At 44.4% G+C, this 21,404-nt stretch overlaps 1 protein-coding gene across 1 annotated transcript in view; it reads left to right on the top strand.

The window, feature by feature from the left end:
• The first annotated feature begins 5,236 nt into the window (after nucleotides 1–5,236).
• otog (otogelin) overlaps nucleotides 5,237–21,404 on the top strand; it is a 45,110-nt gene continuing 28,942 nt past the window's right edge. Inside the window, exons 1-19 of the mRNA XM_070962225.1 lie at nucleotides 5,237–5,249; nucleotides 5,411–5,568; nucleotides 6,909–7,030; nucleotides 7,124–7,332; nucleotides 8,637–8,767; nucleotides 8,890–8,996; nucleotides 9,765–9,874; nucleotides 11,222–11,347; nucleotides 11,595–11,703; nucleotides 12,083–12,129; nucleotides 12,825–12,970; nucleotides 14,965–15,097; nucleotides 16,432–16,609; nucleotides 17,804–17,928; nucleotides 18,138–18,350; nucleotides 18,745–18,910; nucleotides 19,874–19,948; nucleotides 20,613–20,656; nucleotides 21,103–21,268. Coding sequence (XP_070818326.1) covers nucleotides 5,237–5,249; nucleotides 5,411–5,568; nucleotides 6,909–7,030; nucleotides 7,124–7,332; nucleotides 8,637–8,767; nucleotides 8,890–8,996; nucleotides 9,765–9,874; nucleotides 11,222–11,347; nucleotides 11,595–11,703; nucleotides 12,083–12,129; nucleotides 12,825–12,970; nucleotides 14,965–15,097; nucleotides 16,432–16,609; nucleotides 17,804–17,928; nucleotides 18,138–18,350; nucleotides 18,745–18,910; nucleotides 19,874–19,948; nucleotides 20,613–20,656; nucleotides 21,103–21,268 — 2,378 coding nt within the window. The remainder of the gene's footprint in view (nucleotides 5,250–5,410; nucleotides 5,569–6,908; nucleotides 7,031–7,123; nucleotides 7,333–8,636; nucleotides 8,768–8,889; nucleotides 8,997–9,764; nucleotides 9,875–11,221; nucleotides 11,348–11,594; nucleotides 11,704–12,082; nucleotides 12,130–12,824; nucleotides 12,971–14,964; nucleotides 15,098–16,431; nucleotides 16,610–17,803; nucleotides 17,929–18,137; nucleotides 18,351–18,744; nucleotides 18,911–19,873; nucleotides 19,949–20,612; nucleotides 20,657–21,102; nucleotides 21,269–21,404) is intronic.

Below are 21,404 nucleotides of genomic sequence, written 5' to 3'. Positions count from 1 at the left end.
AGTATCTTTGAAACATGTGAGCACAAAGATCCCCTGAGATCGGAGTGAAACCTCACCTTGATGACACGCAGAGATATGAACTGGAAATGATTCCCCGCTGACGAGCACCTCAGCATGTAAGAGCAGTAAAAACGCTCCACGGTGACATTTGTTTGGACATGTCAGCGAGTCCCAGCAGGAATATACAGTAGCTGGTCTGTTGTCTCGCTCTTCCTCTATCAGAGCCGCCATCAGCCTGAATGCTGTCGCTCCTTTTGTCCGGCTTGCATTTGGCTCAGAGAGGCGTGAGAATCTGGTCCAAACTATAGGGGGTTAGTAAACGAACAAAGCAATTAGCACAGGTCGCGGATCTATCTCATGTCCGATCTCTGAGCTTTGACTTTCAGTGCATCGTCACATCTGCGTCGACACTGTTTGACCTGCTCTGTCTCGATACCTCCTGATACCGATCAGTGATTAATAATTCAGAGTCAACCACCCCTCATAACCCCCAACCCTTCACCTTTGCTATCTGCTTTGTTCCTGCTCTCGAGATGAAAGCCTTGGTTTGAGAGCTCAGGTATCCAGAGAGGCTCAAAGTGTGGAAACAAAGCTCGACTGAAGGTTTCTGGATGCTAATGCCAGTATTTTTACACCAAAGCTGCGTCACTGTATGTTCTCTGTTCAATGTCTGAATACTCAAATCTGACAGTTTCACTGACCAAAATATTCCAGATATTCAACGTTTCCCCCAGTTTTACTCTTCTGAAACCTCCAAAAACCTGTTTCTTAGCAGCAGCTCTGCGTCATAAACTGTCAGAAACTTAGCAACTGAAACAAATTCACATTTTAGTTCAGAAAACTGCTCCACAAACGTCCACTCGCTGCATATCTCTTCCAACAAAGATCATCCAGAATGGAAAAACAGATGGGGGAGGCAGTGGAGGCGAGGGTGGGGTTGTCGACCTGGATGGGAACGCTGAGTTGGAAGTCACAGAGGAGTCATTAATGAAGGCCGGATGACAGCTCTTTTCTCTCCGGCCTCTTCTTTTCCCAGCGCCGCCTCAGTTCCATCCTCACCAGCCGGGACTCCCGTTTGGCAACAACCAGCCTAATTCTGGGAGGAATTTTTGCCCCCAAACAAAACACCGAATTGTGAAAGCTTTGGGTGTCTTACATTTTAATCAAATCTTTGTTAATCTGTCACCCGAGAGCCGAGCTTGTTTTCCCAGATTTGCTTGATATTATATTAAACTCGTGGAATTAATTAAAAGAATCAGACTGCGTTACAAGGACTTCATTTTGGTTTGCTGAGATTGGCTCCTTCCTGTCAAACACTGCCAAGAACCAATATGAAAATGATCAGATTTAATATATCTGGTTGGAAGAGGCTCTGAAACATTGCTAGGCCGGATCAGATTATGGCTTTATGATTGAATGGTTGCAACTGTTGCATGAAATACCTGCTGATTCAGTTTCTCTCCTTGAAGGACCTCCAGACAGCAGCTGCTGTGTTAGAAACCAACACGTCTTCCTCCAGTCATTCACTGGTCAGCTGGACCGCTGTGTCCAACCTGACGTCCTCCAGCACAGAGAGGACGGCGACCTCCTCATGGACCCTCAGCTCTGACCAATCATCTGCAACCACAACAACATCTAGTCAAACACCATCGAGAACAGTGTCATCCAGCCAATCACCAGGCAGCACAACATCATCCAGTCAATCACCAGACAGCACAACACCAGCCAGCCAATCACCAGACAGCACAACACCACCCAGCCAATTACCACGCAGCACAACACCAGCCAGCCAATCACCAGACAGCACAACACCACCCAGCCAATCACCACGCAGCACAACACCAGCCAGTCAATCACCAGACAGCACAACACCACCCAGCCAATCACCAGGCAGCACAACACCAGCCAGCCAATCACCAGACAGCACAACACCACCCAGCCAATCACCAGGCAGCACAACACCACCCAGCCAATCACCAGGCAGCACAACACCACCCAGCCCAACATCAACTAGCACAGCAATATCCAGCCAATCATCAAGCAGCACAACACCAGCTAGCCAATCGCTAGGCAGTACAGTTCCATCTGTTCAATCTTCAACAAAGAAAGGACTCCCTAGCCAATCACCAAGCAGAATAACACCACCCAGCCAATCACCAATAAGCACAGCATCAGCCAGAAAATCATTAGGCACAACAAAAACAGTCAGCCAATCACCACTTAAGAAGGTGCCACCAAGCCAATCACCAGCTAGTGCAGGAAAACCCAGCCAATCAACAACACACACAGTGCCAGCAGGTCAGTCTGACCATTCAGAAGCCAGAACTACAAAATCTAGCCAATCAGCATCCAGCCAAATGCCAGTGAGCCAACTAAAAGCCAGCTCAAAAACATCAGTCCAGTCATCGCTCATGTCAGCATCTTCTAATCATTCACCAGCTGCTTTAATAGTAGCTAATCAATCTATAAACAGCTCAGAAACATCACTCCATGTACCATCCATCTTATCCTCACATAACCAATCAAATTCAATACCATCTGACCAATCCCCGACCAGCCCAGTACCATCAAACCAATCACCACCTGGTTCACTGTTACCAGGAAACACAGTCAGCGGAGCCTTTTCAGCAGATGAGCGTCCAGTTAATATTTCCCTGCTCACCAGGCAGGCGAAGGAAGCTCTGAAGTCATCGCTTCGGAGGGTTCAAGGTAGGTTTATGAGGGTTCACATGGGTGATGAGTAATAGTGTGCAGTAGTGATTGGTCCTGCCCATTCACCTGCCTGACCCAATAGCGAGCACACATGAGCTGTCAATCATGAGGTCACACCTCTTTTATATAGCATCCAATAATATTGTCCCTTTTGTTTTAATTCTACACATTTTTGTGAAAATAAGCATATTTGCTTCCTCGCTGAGACTTAGATGAACAGAGAGATGCCACTGTCATGTCTGTGGTACCACGGAGCTATTAGCTTAGCATTATTTAGGGACAGGAACCAGATGAAAACAGCTAGCTAGCTAGCCTGCCTCTGTCCAAAGAGGCAAAAATATTCTTACCAACAGAGCTAAAGCTTATAAACACGTGTCATTTTTCTAATTTTTAGACCAATTGAAATGTTAAAACATCAATTTGTGGTTGTATTGTCACTGCACTCATTTCTGCTGGTCACCAAAAAATACTCACAGCAGGCAACTCTGGTTATAAAAGCACATTTTTATCCCAGTTTGCGCACAAGTAAATAAACAAGACATGATGTTTTAATTTGTGATCTTTAAAATGTTTCTAGACATATTTTGAGCTTTGGACAAAACCAGGCGAGCTGCTGTTTCTCCCTGCTTCCACTGTTTTTATGCTAAGCTAAGCTAATAGCATCCCGACTCCAGGTTCACACCTAGTGGATCTAACTCTATCTAACTCTGTGCAAAAAAGTAAATAAGTTAATTTCTTAAGATTGCGAATAAAGATAAGAGAAGAATTGTTGATCTGAGACGGGATGCAAAAGCCAGTTTCCACCAGTGGAACAATATGAAACCCACCATGTGACATCCTCACCCTGACACATATGCAGCACACCTGCTAATGTTTGGTCTAAATTATGTGCTGCAGGATCATCTTGTATGAGCGTATTTGGCTGCACTGAACAGTAGCAGACGAATGAATCCTGAAAACACTCACTGCTTTAGCTGGTTTATCTCTTTCTGTCTTTGGTGTAAAGCCTTGCAGACCTGACAGCTGTTCTGACTAAAGAGAGCCAAAGTGACAAGCGAGCCCTCTGTTTTACCTCCCTCGCACACAGTGAACAGAAGGAAAATAGCTTTTGTCTGATTCCCCGCTCCCCCCACAAACCCCTGCATGTTACCTGTGCTCGGGTGGGACGTGGCTGACTGGGCAGACAAGCTGTAAGCCCACTGAGCAGATGGTGTTACTACAGGATGGGGAGCCATCATTTGGTGTTTGGTGGTGCGTTCAGTGACTGGGACATTTGACTGCTTGCAGATGGCGACTTCTCCTTAAAGTCACAGCTGCAGATGCTCAAAGTGAGCGATCTGCTTCAGTGGCTCTTAGTGATGGTGCAGAAAAGAAGACAATTTTAAGGCGACTGAGATGAATTTTATTGAACACAAAACAGTGTTTTTACTCCATAAACATATTATCTTATCTATTCTTTCTTCCCTTTTTAACCTGTGAAATATCAAATGATTAGAAACCAGAAATCCTGCACACTGTCACACACCATCTTCCACTCAGCAAACCTTTATCAGGTCACATTCAGGTGAAACAACCTGAAAATGACTGCATCTTATCTGACGCGCAGCAGAGTAATTGTTTGTTTGATTAGCAGAGCCGTGTGTGTTTCCCTGCCTGAACGGAGGACTGTGCGGTCAGTCGGAGTCATGTGACTGCAGCTTGTACCAGGCCACTGGACACAGGTGTCAGACAGGTAAACCACACACCTGACCTTCTTCCTGTTAGAGCCCACTGAAGTCAGTTTAAATGATAAAAGATTACGTGAACAACAATGTTAGGGGTTATTGTCACAACATGAAATTAAAACTGAGTAAAAGCTTTCACTTGGTTGGTGGTGATGGAATGAAATGAAATTAAATGATATGAATAAAGTATTTCTATTATTTAATTTCAATTTTTTCAATTTTTTTCAATTTTTTCCCCATTAGCAGTATTATTTTTAATATCCCCCCTTGTTTGTATTACTTTCTACTACTGCTGCTGCCTGTAACATCCTAATTTCCCCTACGGGTAATTAATAAAGTCTTATCTCATTTTTAATTTATCGCTTTTTATCATACTGAAGTCATCACTGATGTTTATTATAAAGGGAAAAAATACATTACTCACTCTTGCTTACTTTTGGGACTTATCATTAGGCCAAATCTGAGTTTTCAAAAGTCGGTTTGTTTGTTTACATAATTGATGCAGTTTAACTCTTATTAATTTTTATTGCCATGTGTTTTGGTCCATGATATTAAGTTCTGAAATTGTATTCTTGTAAAAGAGGCCAAAAACTGCCAGCAGGCTGAGGTCATTTCATCTTTCTCCAGGACAAAACAACTTCATTGTCATTTTCTGCATCTGTAATCTGCTTTATTTTGTCTTGTTTCAGAGGCCAAATACCTTTATTAACAATATTGCTACATTAAGAATTCTAGCTTTTTAGCCTCTATTAGCTTCTGCTGCACTTCAATAGCTAAAATTTGAAAAGAGACAGTTTGTCATGAAGGGTGAAGGTGAAAACCCTTTGTTAAGACACAAATACTTTGTTAATTTCTTCTGTGTGAAGCAAAGATGATAAAACTGGATTTCCAAAATGTTTTCCTCTTTAGACTGACTTAAGTGATGGGAAATCCTTTCGCAATCATTTCTTTTCTCCACCAATTTATCTGCTCAGTTCCAAATCCTGGCTTTGAGCGGGAGATGACGTGCAGGACGTGGGGTCAGTACAACTTCGAGACCTTCGACGGCCTCTACTACTACTTCCCCGGTCGATGTACGTACACTCTGCTGCGCGACTGTGAGGAAACCACCCAGGCCAGCGTTGTCGTCCAGGTTAGTTCCGACTCAGCCGCCCCGGGAACGAAATAAATCCTCCCGACTACAGGCTGCCCAGAAGGTTTCGGTCTGACGCCCGCTCCCAGTCGAGGAAAGGTTGGACTCAGCGGCGTCCGACTCCGAAACACACTCTCCTTTCTGACTTCTGCGAGGTTCAGTCTCAGCCTGAGGAAAAGATTTGCTCTGAAGATTAGTGAAAGCTATCTGGTTATTAGAGTCAATTACCATTAAATACTGCAATTACCCACTATGCCTTGGAAGCATCTGCAACAGACCGGGACTTTGTTCCCCTGAAAAGGCAGCAGATACTGTATCTGTATATGGGAAAACCAAACCTAACAGGGAACATGAAAACCGCACATTAATACCGATATTAACTATAATGAGAATTTTACAATTAAAGAGAAAATATAAAACAGCAAAGCTGCAAATTAATGACCAGAACATGTTAGAGGGAGGTGAGATGACATTTTCTTTTGAAGTAGACAAACACCTCAGGAATGCCAACCTGAGGTGTGTGTGTGTGTGTGTGTGTGTGTGTGTGTGTGTGTGTGTGTGTGTGTGTGTGTGTGTGTGTGTGTGTGTGTTACTTTTAGGGTCAAGTTTCAGGGTTTAATCGTCTTCTGTGGAGAGCCAGAGCTAAAAATCTTGTCTCTGATTTCTTCTTCTTCAAATTATTTCTGGTCTTCTTCATTTGTGCTGTAGCTGGTGTATCATCTGATGGTCATCCTGCGGACCACAGAACTGACCGTGCTCCTTTCTTAAAATGATAAATAATTCCCTAAAACAGCTGGATGCTGGGGTTTTGAGCAAAAAGTTACTCAAACAGGAGGAAATAGGGCATTTGTTGGGGACTATTTTCAGCAGCGGATGAATCCACATTTGGTGCTCTGAGTATTTGTGGCAGGAGGACGGTGTGTGTGGGACTGAGTCAGAATAAACTACAGTGTGTGTGTTCATGGTGATGAAGGAACAACAGTGAGGCTCACTGATGTGTTTTCAATGGAGGTCAGTGGCTCAGAGGAAGAAGATAGACACAGTACTTGTTGGTAAACACATTTGTTGTTGGTTTTGGTCTTTTCATGTCTTTTATTGGCAATCAGAAAAATATAGATATACTGAGAGGACAAAACAGGCTTAATTTTCTTTTTCCAGCTAACTGTTTTCAAACTAGCTCCTAACAAAGTGACATTTGTGTGATTATTTATGAGTAAGGATCAGCTGAAAAAAAAATCACATGCTGTAGTCCCGGTGTGAACACAACGGTTTTCAACACAAACTGCTTATTGATGAACAGATGCATGCTTGGTTTCCACGTTGCATCTTGCTGTTTGCAGGTCCACAATGACCCGGCCTGTAGCTCCGCCCCCTACACCTGCCAGCGATCTGTCAGCCTCTTCCTCCCGTGGGAGGGTGAGGTTCGGCTGCACGCCACCAACGTGACTTTCAAAGGCCAAAGGTCAGCACACAAGACACAACAGATCATCGTGAGATAGGAGAAAAAACTCTTTTCAGGTATTTCTCAGGTTGCATTCACTGTCTCTGCATTCAGTTTGCAGCTGCCTCATCACATCCACGACCTGCAGCTGGAGCAGATCTCGCAGTACGTTCTGGTGACACAGCAGCACGGCTTCACGTTGGCCTGGGAGGGACGCAGCGGCTCCGTCTACATCAAACTCAGCCCAGAGTTTGTGGGCAGAACCTGCGGCATGTGTGGGAACTTCAACGCCGATGTCCAGGATGACCTGAAGACGAGTTACGGTAAAGATTTTAAAGATCGTTTTGTCTGCGATGTCAACGCAGCGAGCAAACAGCGAGCAGTGATTTACAGTCTAGATGGCAGCGTTAGTAGTGAAAGCCCTCTAGGGGTTACACAGTCATTACAGTATTTCAATGATCAGTGGTGGAGGCAGTATTTACATCATATATTTAAATAAAAGTACTTTTACCACATTGTAAAAATACTCCAGTGCAAGCAAATGTCTTGCTCAAATGTCACTGAACATGTATTCAAGTAAAAGTATCAAAGTATGATCATAAAAATGGACTTCAATTATTAAAAGTAAAAGTAGTCAATGCAGAAAAATGTCCCATGTGACGGCTAAACTATTTTATACTATAATTAGATTATTGTGAGTCATGTATTCATGTAAAAGCAGGATTTTACTGTTGTAGACGATTGAAGTGCAGCTCGCTTTGAGACATTTTTATAGGACTGCAACTAGAGACTATTTTCTCCATTAACTGATTTATTGTTTGCTTTGTAAAAATCTGAAAAAGACCCAGAGCCCAAAGTAAAACCTTCGTAATATCAACATAAACTGAGGAAAATCAGAAAATCATCGTGTTTGTGAAGCTGGAACCATCAATTTTTTTTTTTGCTTGTAAGAAATAAGTTAAACGATTGTCAAAATAGTTGCTGTTTAATTCTCTGTCAATCAACTAAGTCGACTTTTGTATAGAAAAACTCTTAATTTGTAAAGTAACTCATAATTAAAGCTGTCAGAGTACTTGCACTGTACTTGAGTTTTGCAGCAAGTCACTTATCCAAGTTATCAATGGTGAAATCTGACTGTGGGTCGTGAGAGCAGCTCAGCTCGTTTTAAGACCTCCTCAACCTTCATCTCGGTGGATCAGATTATTATCAGCACTTAACCACACACAGATCCTGGTCACATCCAGAGAGACTGAAATCTGACCAATCCAACCATCTGAGGATGTGTTCAGGCACACATTTTACCTCATTAACAAAAAAATGGAAATGGAACGCCTGCAGTCCACAAATAGTCGGTAAGATGACAGAAATGAGCTTATTTGGATCAAAGCGGGAAGCAGAACAATCAGCCACAGTAATGAGCTGATGTTAGTGATCAGACAATCAAAAGCAGAAGACAAACACTAAGAAAAGATTGATCCTGTGAAGCTGAATCTCAAGCACTGAAATGACCTGAAACCATTGGCTGCCTGAATGATAGAAAATCAAACTAAAAACATATAAAATGCCTTGAAAAATAACTAATTTCAGCACAGCAGGCCTGTTTTGAGACGGTTTCTCCCTCTGTCAGGTGTGCTGACTCATGACGTCGAAATGTTTGGGAATAGCTGGGTGGAGGTGGAGCCACACGAGGCCCGATGTCCCACAGTGCCTTCGGACTTCCCTTCACCCTGTGCCGCAGTGGACGCCCATGTCTTGTTGGTAAGGTGTCTGATAGAAACTGAAGGTTGCTGCAGACATAAACAGCAAATACAACACAAAATTGCTCTTTCGTGATCGTGAATTTTGGATGATGAGTGAAAAACTGTGCTTTGTGGCTGCAGAAAGTGGAGGAGGTGTGTGCAATGCTGCTGGATCCACCGTTTCAGAGCTGCCACGAGTTTGTCAGCCCGCTGTCCTACATGGCCAGCTGCTCCAACGACCTCTGCATGTAAGACCACCAGGTTCACATCTGCCTGTTGAGATATGTTTTGTCCTGATGATGGCCTTTGATAAAAGGTCAGGCTGTCACCAGATTTATGGGTTAATTGTGAGAATTCTCACTTCAGATGTCCATCTGATGAATGTCACTCCCTTGTCTTAATTACAGCAGAATGAATGATACCAATCTGAGGCCATCTCACATGTCTAACTCCTGTCCAATGTTATTTCAGTCCTTCTTTTTCATATAACCTTCTCTTTCTGCATTTCTACTTTTCTGACAACGTCTGGTCATTTCTGGCTTTGGTGATTTTTGGCAGACAGCAATGCTCAAAGCTTCCTAGATCCTGCATCCTTTTGTCACCTTCTGGTTTAAAAGTCCGCTCACAGCTCTCTCATTTGCGTTTTTCTGGTGGCTCAGGTCAATGATCCTGAACGTGCCCTCCTTCTGTGAGTAGCATTAGCTCTGGCAGTCTGTTACAATGAACTCAAGAGTGATTTTGGAGCATAGAGTAGTAAGACAAGACGAATTGCTGAGCTCTTAAGCAAATTCACCTTTGCCTGAGTTCATAACTGATACAGCCATACCTTCAGCGCCACCTTTCCATTAAAGGCTAGTTGGAAGATTCACTCATTAACAGACAATTGTCCAGTTTTCCCCATGATGGAGACACAGCTGGTGGGTAGTTATGTGATTGGTTCATCATACCGAGCTTTATGGCCACTCCTCTCCTGGCTCCACTCAAATAGTCCTTCTCTGTTTGTTACTCTGTTGAAGGTCGGGTCCCAACGGTGATGTGGTATGCCAGGTGTTCAGCGAGTATGCCCGGGCCTGCGCCCACGCCGACCACCCACTGCACAACTGGAGGCAGCACATTCCTCACTGTGGTGCGTTTTTTTTTCCTGGTGTTTTTGCCACAGAGGTCCAATAAGCTGCACGTTTCAGTTCAACCAAATTCTACAGCAGCTGAATTTTACGCTCAGTTCATTCTCGTAATATATTTAATGTAGAAATGGTCAATATATAATCACATTACAAACCAAACCAATTTAAACCGATTAGCTATGTGTCGCACTCTGTCTTGCGTACGTAAAGAACCGTAAGCTCTGTGTAAAAATTGTCTAAATGTGTTTCTTTCGGTGGTGCGAAAAGACTCTCTAAAATGACTTTTTTTTTTTAAATCAGATGTTTGTATTGTCATTGCCTTCAAATTAATCATTAGCCGTTGCTAAAGTCACCTGCAGCAGGTAGCTAGTGCATCGGAGACTACGTAGTGGGCAAAGGAGTTCAGTTAGTGAGCACATTTTGAATCCATTTTATGTAAAAAATTGTCAATATTTAATAAATTACTAATAAAGTATTTGAAATGATCAGATATGTATAGCTTCCTGTTGTAGTGTGTACGTAAAGAACCATAAGATAACTGTAAGGTCAACTGCAGCACAGTTAGCTAACTGACAGAAAATGCAACAGAGGCTAGCTGGAGGGCATTGGGCTTGAAATTAAACAGCGAATAACACAAACTTGAACATGTTTGTCTGTGTAGAAATAGTCAAAATGTTCTTTCGGTGGTGTGTGGAGACCCACTAAAATTATTTAGAAATCAAATGTTTGTATTGTTGTTGCCTATTAGCTAACAATTAGCTGTTAGCAGGTAGCTAGTGGATCAGCGATTATGTAGTGGGCACAGGAGTTCAAATTACTGAGTACATTTTAGTCCATTTTATGTAAAAAAAATAAAAATAAAAAAAGTCAATATTTAGTAAAATTATTTTGTTTTTTGTATTTTTTATTGATCAGTTGTGTTTAACCTACTTGATGTTAGCTAGAGAACTGTTGCTATAACTGTTAACTGCTAAGATCAGATTCAGCAAAGTTATTAGAACTTGATTTTATGTGGAAAAAATTTTAATAGGTAATGACAGTACTTTGTTTCAGGACCTTCAGTGGCACCTGGAAACCCACGTAATGATTTTTAGCCACCAGATGTGCACTGCTGTAGCCTAGCTTACATGACTGTTAGCTTACTGTTGCTAAAGTCAAGTGCAGCACATCTGTTTACTGTCTCAGGTTATCTATCAGGCTACATGATTTAATTTTGTAGTTAACACACACAAACGGCTATCTATCTATCCCGCTTCACTTATTGTGAGAGAGGCACAGCCTAAGAAGTGTTTTAAGGCTGCAGTTTTTACACTTTTTGACTCTATGTTGTGTTTAATTTTTGCGCCCAGCGAAGCAGTGTTCCCCTGGTCTGCAGCACAGGGAATGCATCAGCTGCTGCCCGGCGTCCTGCAACCTGGAGCGAACTTGCATTGACAGCAAGCTGGCCTGCCTGGACGGATGCTACTGTCCAGATGGTGATTTTCTGTGAAATCTACTGTAGTGTCTATTGTTCTGAAAAGACTTCCTGCAAGTTTGTCTCATCTTCTGATCTTAAAATATATCACCAGTTAAACCATATTCCCTCTCTATAAATGATTAATCTTTTATTAACAGGGGAGCATCTTTTGTCTTTTCTGTACTCTGATGTCTTCAGCTCCAGATGTTGTGAAGCAATAATTTTCTGTATGTATATCTGTCTCTGTCTCTGCTGTCTCTCCTCAGGTCTGATCTTTGAGGACGGAGGCTGTGTGACGCCCTCTGACTGTCCCTGTGAGTACCACGGCATGTTTTATCCAACTGGGCAGACGCTGCAGGAGGAATGCAACAACTGGTGAGCATCTTTAATCTCTCTCCCGCCTCCCATAAGAATCCACTCCCAGCTTTGATTGAGCTGTTCAAATACTGAAAATTCAAACGTGTAAAACAGTGAGGAGATCCAGGTTCATCCTATTCAAATAGCATCTATTAATAACATCTTTCACACCGTTTCCATCTTAAATGAACCCTCCGTGGACACATGTGAGACCATGTTGCATTACATGTCATAATAATAATAAACAGGATATTGTCCTGCAGACCGCAATCAGTCCTTTTAATCTTCTCAGATCTGACCACCTGGCCTCAGTGTGTCCAGTTTCTGTCAGTGATCCTGCTGATTAGCTCAGCCTTTAATGTTCCCCACCTGTGGACGTCTCTGCTTTCTGTTTCAGCACATGTGTGGGTGGACTGTGGAACTGCACCGAATACAGCTGCCCAGGTTTGTGCCTTCCCTCAGTGGGTGGTTCAGTTTTTACTCAAACTGTACTGCAGGTTCGTTCATGTGATGGGAGGTGATTATTTTATCACAATCCAAAGATGCTCTCAACAAATCAGCTCCTGTACTCTGTGTATATAAAGTCCTGTAGTTAGGACTCAAGAGAGGAGGAAGTTTCCTACTTGAGGAACTAGAGAGGAAAAACCAAAGGAAAGGAAATGTTTTCTAGTTAGGGAGAAAGGCAAGTAAGGAGGAGGTGTTTAATTTCAGAAAGTCATAATAAAAGGGCAAGGGAGGCAGAGGAGGAAGGAGAAAGCATTGCAATAATGGGCAGCGAAAGAGATGGTTTAGACAGAGGATGCTTTCTAGATAAGCAATGAAGGATGGTATTTTCAGGAGAGAGCAAAAGTAAAACAGGAAATAAAACAGTAAAGAGGGCTGAAGTGTCGCAGTTTTGGCAAGAAAAAAGGAAGCTTCCTGGTAAGGAACGAGGGAAAAGGAAACATCCTAGTTAGAGAGCAAAGCAAGGCCTCTTGATTTGGGAACAAGAAGGGAGAAAGCTCCCCTGTTACCCAGAGGAAGCTTCCTATTCAGAGATCATGGAAAAACATGCTGTTGAAGTGCTCTTGAGCAAGGTGTCGAAAGCGTCCACAGAAGAATGAAGGAAGTATGTGAGAAATGTCTGACTGTGTCTCCAGGCGAGTGCTCTGTGACCGGCGACATGTATTTTCAATCCTTTGACGGGCGGATCTACACCTTCCCTGCAACATGTCAGTACGTCCTCGCCAAAAGCCGCAACTCAGGGAAGTTCACCGTCACCATCCAGAACGCCCCGTGTGGAGCCGTGAGTTACGTTTAATCTGCGTCATCTTCATTTTAGTTTTCAAAAATCCTTCTTGTTCAGTTGTGACAATTTTTCCACATTTTGAGACAAACGTCTCTTCATCGCTTGGACACTTCTCCCTCTTCAGCCTCTGCGCTCAAACACTTCTGCTTCTCAGCTTACAGCTTTACGCGGTCTGTCTGTCATGTAGATCATATCATAATTTAAGCGCTCATTAATCCCTGCTGAGCCCAGGTCATTTTTGACCCAGAGCCATGCCGAAACGAAAGCCTCGAGGAAACGTCTCCATCAAAACGTGGCAGATAATGAACATGAAAAGCAACAAAAGACTGAGAGCTTCTTCTCCTCTCCCCCCACTCCAAGCCTGCAATTTCCCAGCAGCCTTTGAGCTGCTCAGCAAGCAGGGGGCGATGGAGGGGAGGAGGCGAGATATGAGATGTCCCACTCATCAGAGCAGAGGCCCGAGACCTCTAACAGCCAACTGAACAGGATTACCTTATCTGGCCTGACTGACAGAGCTGTGGACGGCTTTGTAGTGAGGAGGGAGGTGAAGAGAGGCGCTGGAGGGGTGGGGGACTTGGACAGAGAGAAGGTTATGCGAAAACAGGAGGTGAATGATGGGAAGAGTAGAAGGAGGAGGGGGCGGCTCAAACCTCGGCCATGGGGCTCTGCCACTTATGAAAGAGACGATTCATAGAGGCAGATCGCTTACTGTCAGCAGACTTTAAAAATATCAGAGCGGCAGAGTAACTGACAATACTTTTAGTAAAGTACTGAAGGACAGTTTTAAAGTAGTTCTAATTTCTCTGCGTATTAACATTTTGTGACACTTGCAGCAGGTTTTATTATACAATATGATGCATTGTCAGACTTTTTGGATGTCAGCGTGTCCACCGGTTAGTGTTAGACTTGCTGCTGGACGGTTGAGCGACAGTTGTCATTGTCCTCCAAAGTCGTCCATATGATCATTCCTCAAAATGCAGAGTTCCTGTCATGTCATGTGGTTAAGATCTGGTCAACTTGATTGGGGTTGCAACACTGTTCCCACAGATATTAGCACTACATGAAAAACAACAGTCCCCTTATTCATTTCAATGAGACCTCTGCATTGGTTCATCATGACCCTTCCTGGATCGCATTTCATTGTCTCTCCAATGTTTGAAACAACATTAAAACAGTTCCTTGTGTTTTTGTGGTCTGAGTGTGATGCAGGAGGTTTTGCAGGAGGTGACGTCACTCTGCTTTTGCCTTTGCTTGGTGCACAATATATCAAAATTATATTGTGATATAATGATATATGATGCGAGTAGCCACAAATGTGACCGGGGGGAGAAAACTGATGCAAAGATGCATTCGTATAAACTGAAAGTGTTTCAGCTTGATCCAAAACACTGTGTGTATCCCAGGGCTTTATTTATCCTCTTCATAAATGTACAAAGACGAGAGGAGAAAGGAGAAGGTCTTGAGGGAAATAACACAAAGAGTTTCTGGTGAGACACCTGGACACGCTCCCACAGGCCGATGCTAGCTGCCCACTGCCAGAGAGCCAGCCAGCTAACGTCTGAACAGTTGGTCGAGTACATCGGCTGCTAAAGGCAGATAAACACAAATCGTTTCTGTCTGAACACACCTGAAGAATTCAGTCACTTTTGTGTTGTGTGTTGTAATACACATTGCAGCCTCTAGGGGCCACTAGTGTGTCTTGGCCCTTTCAAAGGAATGACTTTAATTTCAAATTTAAATTTAATGGATTTACATTTTATTTTATTCATTTATACTTTTCCACAATTGCAGACTAGCAAACAGCCAAACAAATGAAGACACACAGCTCATTGTGAGTGATTTGATTTGAGAGTACAACAGTTTTTGCTCTTTCCCCTTCTTGTTTTCTTCTTCCATTATCTCACCCTCATTGTGTCCTGTTGTGTATCTGGATCGCTGCTGTTTGGGACGATGCCAGCATGCTTTATCAAGCCATCTTGTCTCAATTGCAGAATTTGGATGGGGCCTGCATCCAATCAGTTAACCTGGTTATTGACGAGGATCCAAGAACAGAGATTACACTGAGCCACGTTGGAGAGGTCTTCATGGCCGGACAGTACCGCATCTCCCTGCCGTACTCTGACGGTAACTCCCTCGTCTTTTGTCACCTCCCGACATTGTTCACATCCAGCTCCCGGCTTCTTTCAGCGCTCTGAGGGTCACGGCAGGGACGGATTGAATGACAGCTGTGCTATTGAACAGAAAATTTCCCAATACTTGTGTTGCACAAAACGCCTTCTCTCTGAGTATCACTCCATTTTCGCACCAGTGTTTTCATGACTGTAGTGTTCTGTTGATGAGTCAACAGCCTTTTGTTTATTCTATGATTAACTGTGTGAAAGTTATCCAATATTTTGGCACCTTAAGGAATAAAAACAACACTGACAGCACTATGCATTCAGGACTCCATTTAATAGTATTACCAATCAATCAATCATCTGATAATTGTTATTGGAACTTCCATACAAACAAACCCTAACCCAACAACTGCATCACACGAGACAAGACTTACAACAATAATAACCAATCAAACTAACTTTCTTTCAAAACAAATCTTGTGACCTTGCGTTGCAGCTGGACTGCTACATGCCGCCGCCGACCCTGAAAATGTAGCAGAGACATTAAAGCTGTTTACTTAAATGAACTCTGGACAATGTCCACAGAATCAAGTCCAGAGTTGTCCTTTCACACATGTAGCACATTTGTCAGACGTCTTCTCACTTGGTGGAAATTGTCCATTTGGTTTAGGCGAGGGACGGTGCCTGGGTAGGACGTGCAGGAGGAGGAGCGCTCATCCATAATGATGACTGTCTTTATATTGTGTTTTATATATAGGCAGACAGAAAAGAGCATAGAGCAGCTGCTGCAGTGTGTAAATACGGCTTAAGGGAACGTTCCTGCGAAGGAAACTGTATTACCAAAACTCTACTGGTGAACACATTTCTACCGTTGCACAGTAAATACCGTCATATAGTATGACATTGTTATATAGGCTGCCCTCCTCTCAGCCCCCCCTCCTGTGACTTTAAGCGTCCCTGACACCATGCTGACCGTCATGGTGCACTGCAGTGCAGTGCAGGTGAAAAGCTGAAACCACTGGAGGTCAGCAGAAACAAGATTTTCACTCTTTAGATGTATCATGTGGAGTTTTGTTTGTGTCATGTGATTCGGGTGTGAGAACATGGCTGATATGATATATATCCTGCTGACATCACACTGGTCAACTGCTGGCGGTAACGTGCCGGAGACGTAGCAATGCACCAACGAAAGGCAGGAAAGAAGAAGATTGGCAGCTTCTGAAAATGGATGTGAACAATTTTGGCTTTAAAACATAACAGGACACGTTGTTCACGCAGCAGTGAGTGTATACGTGCTTAAATTAATGTCCACTAAGCCTAAATGTCCCACTTCTCCCGCAGACGTATTCCACATCCAAGAGCTGTCGTCCATGTTCCTCCAGGTGAAGACGGCGTTCGGCCTGCGCCTGCAGTACAGCTGGAAGGAGTTTCGCCTCTACCTGCAGGCCGAGGAGCCGTGGAAGGACGACACGGTGGGCCTCTGCGGCACCTTCAACGGCAACATTCAAGATGACTTCCTGTAAGTGTGCGCCGGCTGACCTTTGACCCCTCCCGCGCTCTCCGTTAGCTCCCCCTCCGATGATACAAAGACAGAGCGTGCTCCTGTTTCAGAGGCAGAGAGGGAGGTGATGTTGAAGTGCTCCCTCTCTCACACTCTCTCCCTGTAATGCACACTGGCTCGGCGGCTCGGCATCAAAAGCCTCGCTCTCTGATCAGCTCTTTAAGGCGGGCCAGATGAGCGCCCAACTGGACACGCCACTTCAACAAGGAATTTACTGTTAGCGGAATAGGGGCTGCACTGTACCGTATCGTAATGGCTGGCCATAAAGGGCGGATGTTGTCTAACAGCTGTAAATGGATATACATCACAGTTGGGACTCAACTGGTCGAATGCTACTAGAAGGAAAACTGGAATTCCCTTTTCCTCCAGCTCTCCAGAAAAGACGTATATTGTACTATTTTATATTTTGTCCTCATTTTTGTTGTTAAGCATGAACATCTACTGTGTTTCTAAAATGTTGTTTTAGTTTTAGTGGCCTCAAAGCCACATTTTTGATTGGCACCTGTTTTAATGAATAAAAATGGGCTAAAACGAACAGGAGGGTCTCTCAGAAACTCAGAAACAGTGGTCGCTCCTTTCTTCTGCTCGTCTGCAGGACGTAGCCAGCAGACTGCAGACGAGGCTGCTCACACGTCAAAACTAAATTTCAAATTTCCTCCTCACAGTCCACCATGTTTCTACAATAGCCCAGAATGGACAAACCAAACAACAGCTGTAGAAAGTGTCTTTCAGGTTTTTTGTGGCCACCGTAGTGTAGGGTGGGGTGAGGGATACTGAGTTGGTTGCAATCTGCAATCTCACTGGTACATACTACTAAAAAAACTTTTTACGCAGCAACTTTTGCTACTTTGCGCAACAAAAGCCGAGAGCCATCTAGGTGCATTACATTTTAGATAAGACAGCCAATGTGTATTGTGATTTTGGTGTGAACTGTCCCTTTAATGTTAAGACGCTGTGCTGTAGCACCACCTGTCAGCGTGGTTACCTTTACTCTGCTAACATTGGAACCTGCAGCATCAATGGGAGCGTTACGCTGGGCTTAGTACAACCCTGAGACTCGATGGTAGCGACACTGGATGCTCGTCCCAGCATCAGAAAACGAGCTAGCTGCTTTCTAGCTAGTATTGAATCTATGCTCTTGCTTACCTGCAGATCTCCGTCAGGTATGATAGAAAACACTCCTCAGCTGTTTGGAAACGCCTGGAGAGTGTCGTCAGCCTGTTCGCCCACTCTGAGCACGCCTCAGCTCGACCCCTGCGACACACACCAGCAGGCCGGTCAGTTTCTCTTTCCCTTTAGCTGCTTCACAGTAAACCTCTCTCTGCAGACTCGTGGATTTACGTAGATGTGTTTGAATAGCTGACTCATTCTGAGGTAAAGGTCAGAGTAAATGTGGGTTTTGCACTCATCATTTGTATATTTCGTGCTGTTGTCCTGATGAATTTCTGCCATTTCTTAAAGTGTTTCTGTGTGTGACTCTGCTCAGTGGCCTACGCCTCAGAAATGTGTGACGTACTGAACCAGGATCTGTTCTCTGCCTGCCATGAGTACCTCAGCCCCACGTCCTTCCATCAGCAGTGTCGCTCAGACACCTGTAAGTGCGGGACACCTTGCCTCTGCTCCGCGCTGGCCCACTACGCTCACCACTGCCGCAGATTCTCCATCATCATTGACTTTCGATCGCAGATCCCCGATTGTGGTGAGCACACGTTCACATTCCAGCATGCTGACACATTCTGCGTACAGGTGGAAGAGGCTGGTTTGTCCCAGGACTCACCTCCCTCAGCTGAATTTATGAATGAATTATAATGAAGTGTTGAAGGAAGGCGCAGAACCACAGGATGCCATCCTGGAAATCTGATCGGCCAATCATGTTACCTCTGGACTTTGCTTCCAGCTCTGTGACGATGCTCGCAGTTGAGCTTCAGAGCAGAAACATTTGGGATTTGGGAGCACTAGCACGAAATCGGCATGCCTTCAACTCCACTGAGGCTGAAATTAAAACGAAATGGAGGAGATGACGCTCATGGACTTCTGCTGTTGGGGAGTAACACTGCACATGTGAAAAAGTTTAACGCTGTCTCTCTCTGCAGCGGTCACCTGTCCTGCCACCATGCAGTACGGCACCTGTGTGTCGTCCTGCCAACGCCGCTGCTCCGCCCTCTCCGTCCCGCAGCACTGCGGGGAGGATTGTGAGGAGGGCTGCGTCTGCCCTCTGGGCTCCTTCTACAACCATCGAACACACACCTGCGTGCACAGGTAAGGCTGAGAGGGCGGGGTCTCCAATCAAGACAGCAAAAACCTCAATCAGCCTGTAACACAAAAAGAAAGATGCAGTAGTTATCACTGTAACAGGACTCATTTTTACATCCTTGCTCTTATTTTAGTGTTAACTTCAGGAGGAAGTCAGTGTCCTGGTTGTTTCAGAGCAGCTCTGCCTGCTGCGATGTTGTGAAGCCCCTTAAACAGCTAACGGGCTGGAGTCCCTCCACCAAACAAATGCTCTCAAAGTGATATTTGTATCTGCTGTGAAGTTTAGGTCAGCCTTTAAGTGGAAAGCCTTGTATCTCTCCTGCAGACCTCAGTAATTGTGCTCCCCCTTTCAGCCTGCTCTACCCTAGAAGACATGCAGCTTAAATCCTCTTAAATGTCCCAGTTTTTTACATCCTAGCGCAGCGCAGTGCCTTACTTACCATGTGATAGGGTTACATCAAGGAATTCTCCGTGAAACCCCCCTTTCATCCCCGCTCGGGCTGGGGACGACACAGATATCTGATAACCAGTGAGAAAGAATTTGTAGTACAGAGGCCGATGTGTGGCGCTGGGCTATATGTTACAATGCTCTCAGCCTCTGCTAAACACATTTACACGACGTAGATCCACCGTGAGTTTAGGATGTTTTCATAATTAACACTTTGTCAAAGTTTTTTGAAGAAGGTTTAGTTGTGGATGCGGCACCCTGAGCGCTGAGTTCGCCTCCTAAAGCCTGCTTATCTGTCCCCTATCCACTTACCTGTAATGCTCTGTTTAAGGTAACACAAAGCCCTCTTTAACATAATTCTTTACACATTAATGAACCAACTGAGTGGTGTCTGGTTCACTTCACCCAAAGCCTGATGTGCTCCCGTAACATTCATGCTGACGTTTTATCTCCATGTCACATATTTGCGTCAGAGATCTGAGCCGCTCTTCTGTGTTTGTCTTTGTCTGCTGCTCTTTCAGGAGCGAGTGTCCCTGCAGTTTCCTCGGAGTAGACTATGAACCGGGAGATGTGATCATGACGTCAGCAGGTGTTCAGTAAGATCCTCTCATCTTAACCCTCCAATCACTCCCACGTTTTCCAGACCTCAGTGTTAATTAGTGATGATGATTAAAGAAGCGCCTTTAAAACAGCTGGAGTTAGTCCAGATGATCCGTCACTGTGGAGGAGAAGCTACGAGCTGAACACTGGAGACAAAGCTGTCTAAGGTTTCTGGTTGTTGTTGTCGGTCAGATTTCCTCCTGTTTCTTTAGTGACGCTGACAATGACTCCTGTCAGTCACAACCCAGCCCGGCAGACAAAGTGCTGCTCCATTTTTTAACTGGACCTCATTCAGAATATTTACTGTGACCTGACTCAGCTCCCCGAGGAGCTGCAGTATCTCTTACACTCCACAGAATGACATTACTTATGATATGAACAACACTAGTACTAATATGCTGACAGTTTTCTTCTGTCAGTCTTTCCAGGCGGCGCGGGGCAGAAAGAATAATGAAAACAAATATTTCCAAATGTGAAATAAACAGAAAACTTTAAGAAAAACAACAAAAGAGCAGAAACTGCAACTTGTCTTTAAGAAATCTTTGTATTTAATTTAATGTTTATTAATGCATTAACCTCCCATATAGTTTGTGTATTGATCTTCATCATGTATCATCACCATCATCATCATCAGCCTGTCTTCTCTGTGTCCCCCTGCAGACTCTGTCTGAGCGGTAAACTGGTGTCCCAAACAGCAGAGAGCGGTACGTGACTTTAGTTATTTCTTCAGCTGATGCTTCGTTCAACATGTCGCATTAATGTGGATGATCGTGCAGCAGGCAGGGCTCGGTCCGTCAGATTACCCTGCATGTTGAAGGAAAGCCGGAGGTACCGGTGCCTTAGAAAGTGACACCAAAGGGGTCTCAGTGTCTGTGTGTGACGAGCTGGGAGTGAGGACGGTTGAACCAGAACGCTGTTATCCTCCTTCTCTCTCAGTCTTACATCATGACTAAGAGCAATCATGGAAATGAACATAAGCATGGAAAAAATAAAAGCAGTCAAAACGCAGCAGGAATGAGGTGGAAGAGGAAGAAATAAAGGAAATGGATGAAGTGTGGCAGAGATAAATGCTGGAACTCGTTAGTCTCACGTTGTTTCCTGAAGGCGCTCTGAACTGAGAAGAACTCGTCTTCTTCTCCTCCTCTTACAGACAGGTTGTGTCCACCCGGTCAGCTCTATCAGAACTGCTCAGAGGGGGACGATGGCCTCCTGCCGGGAATGGGCGTGGCCTGCGAGCGCACCTGTGAATCCTACCTGCTCAACCTCACCTGCTCGACACATGAGCCCTGCGTGGCCGGGTGCACCTGCCCTCCTGGGTGAGTGATGCCCTTCCAGCTCGATCCAAATGCAGTTCTAAATCAGCGCCACTTTAATCATTTTTGTGCAGATGATGTGTTGACAAATGAGTTTGTGCTTGAAGATTAAAATGCAAACACCAATGCAGCACATTCA

This window comes from Chaetodon trifascialis, chromosome 1, assembly GCF_039877785.1.
Source record: "Chaetodon trifascialis isolate fChaTrf1 chromosome 1, fChaTrf1.hap1, whole genome shotgun sequence".
Taxonomy (NCBI): Eukaryota; Metazoa; Chordata; class Actinopteri; order Chaetodontiformes; family Chaetodontidae; genus Chaetodon; species Chaetodon trifascialis.
Note: the sequence above shows the minus strand (reverse complement) of the source record. Positions and strands in the feature narration are given on the sequence as shown.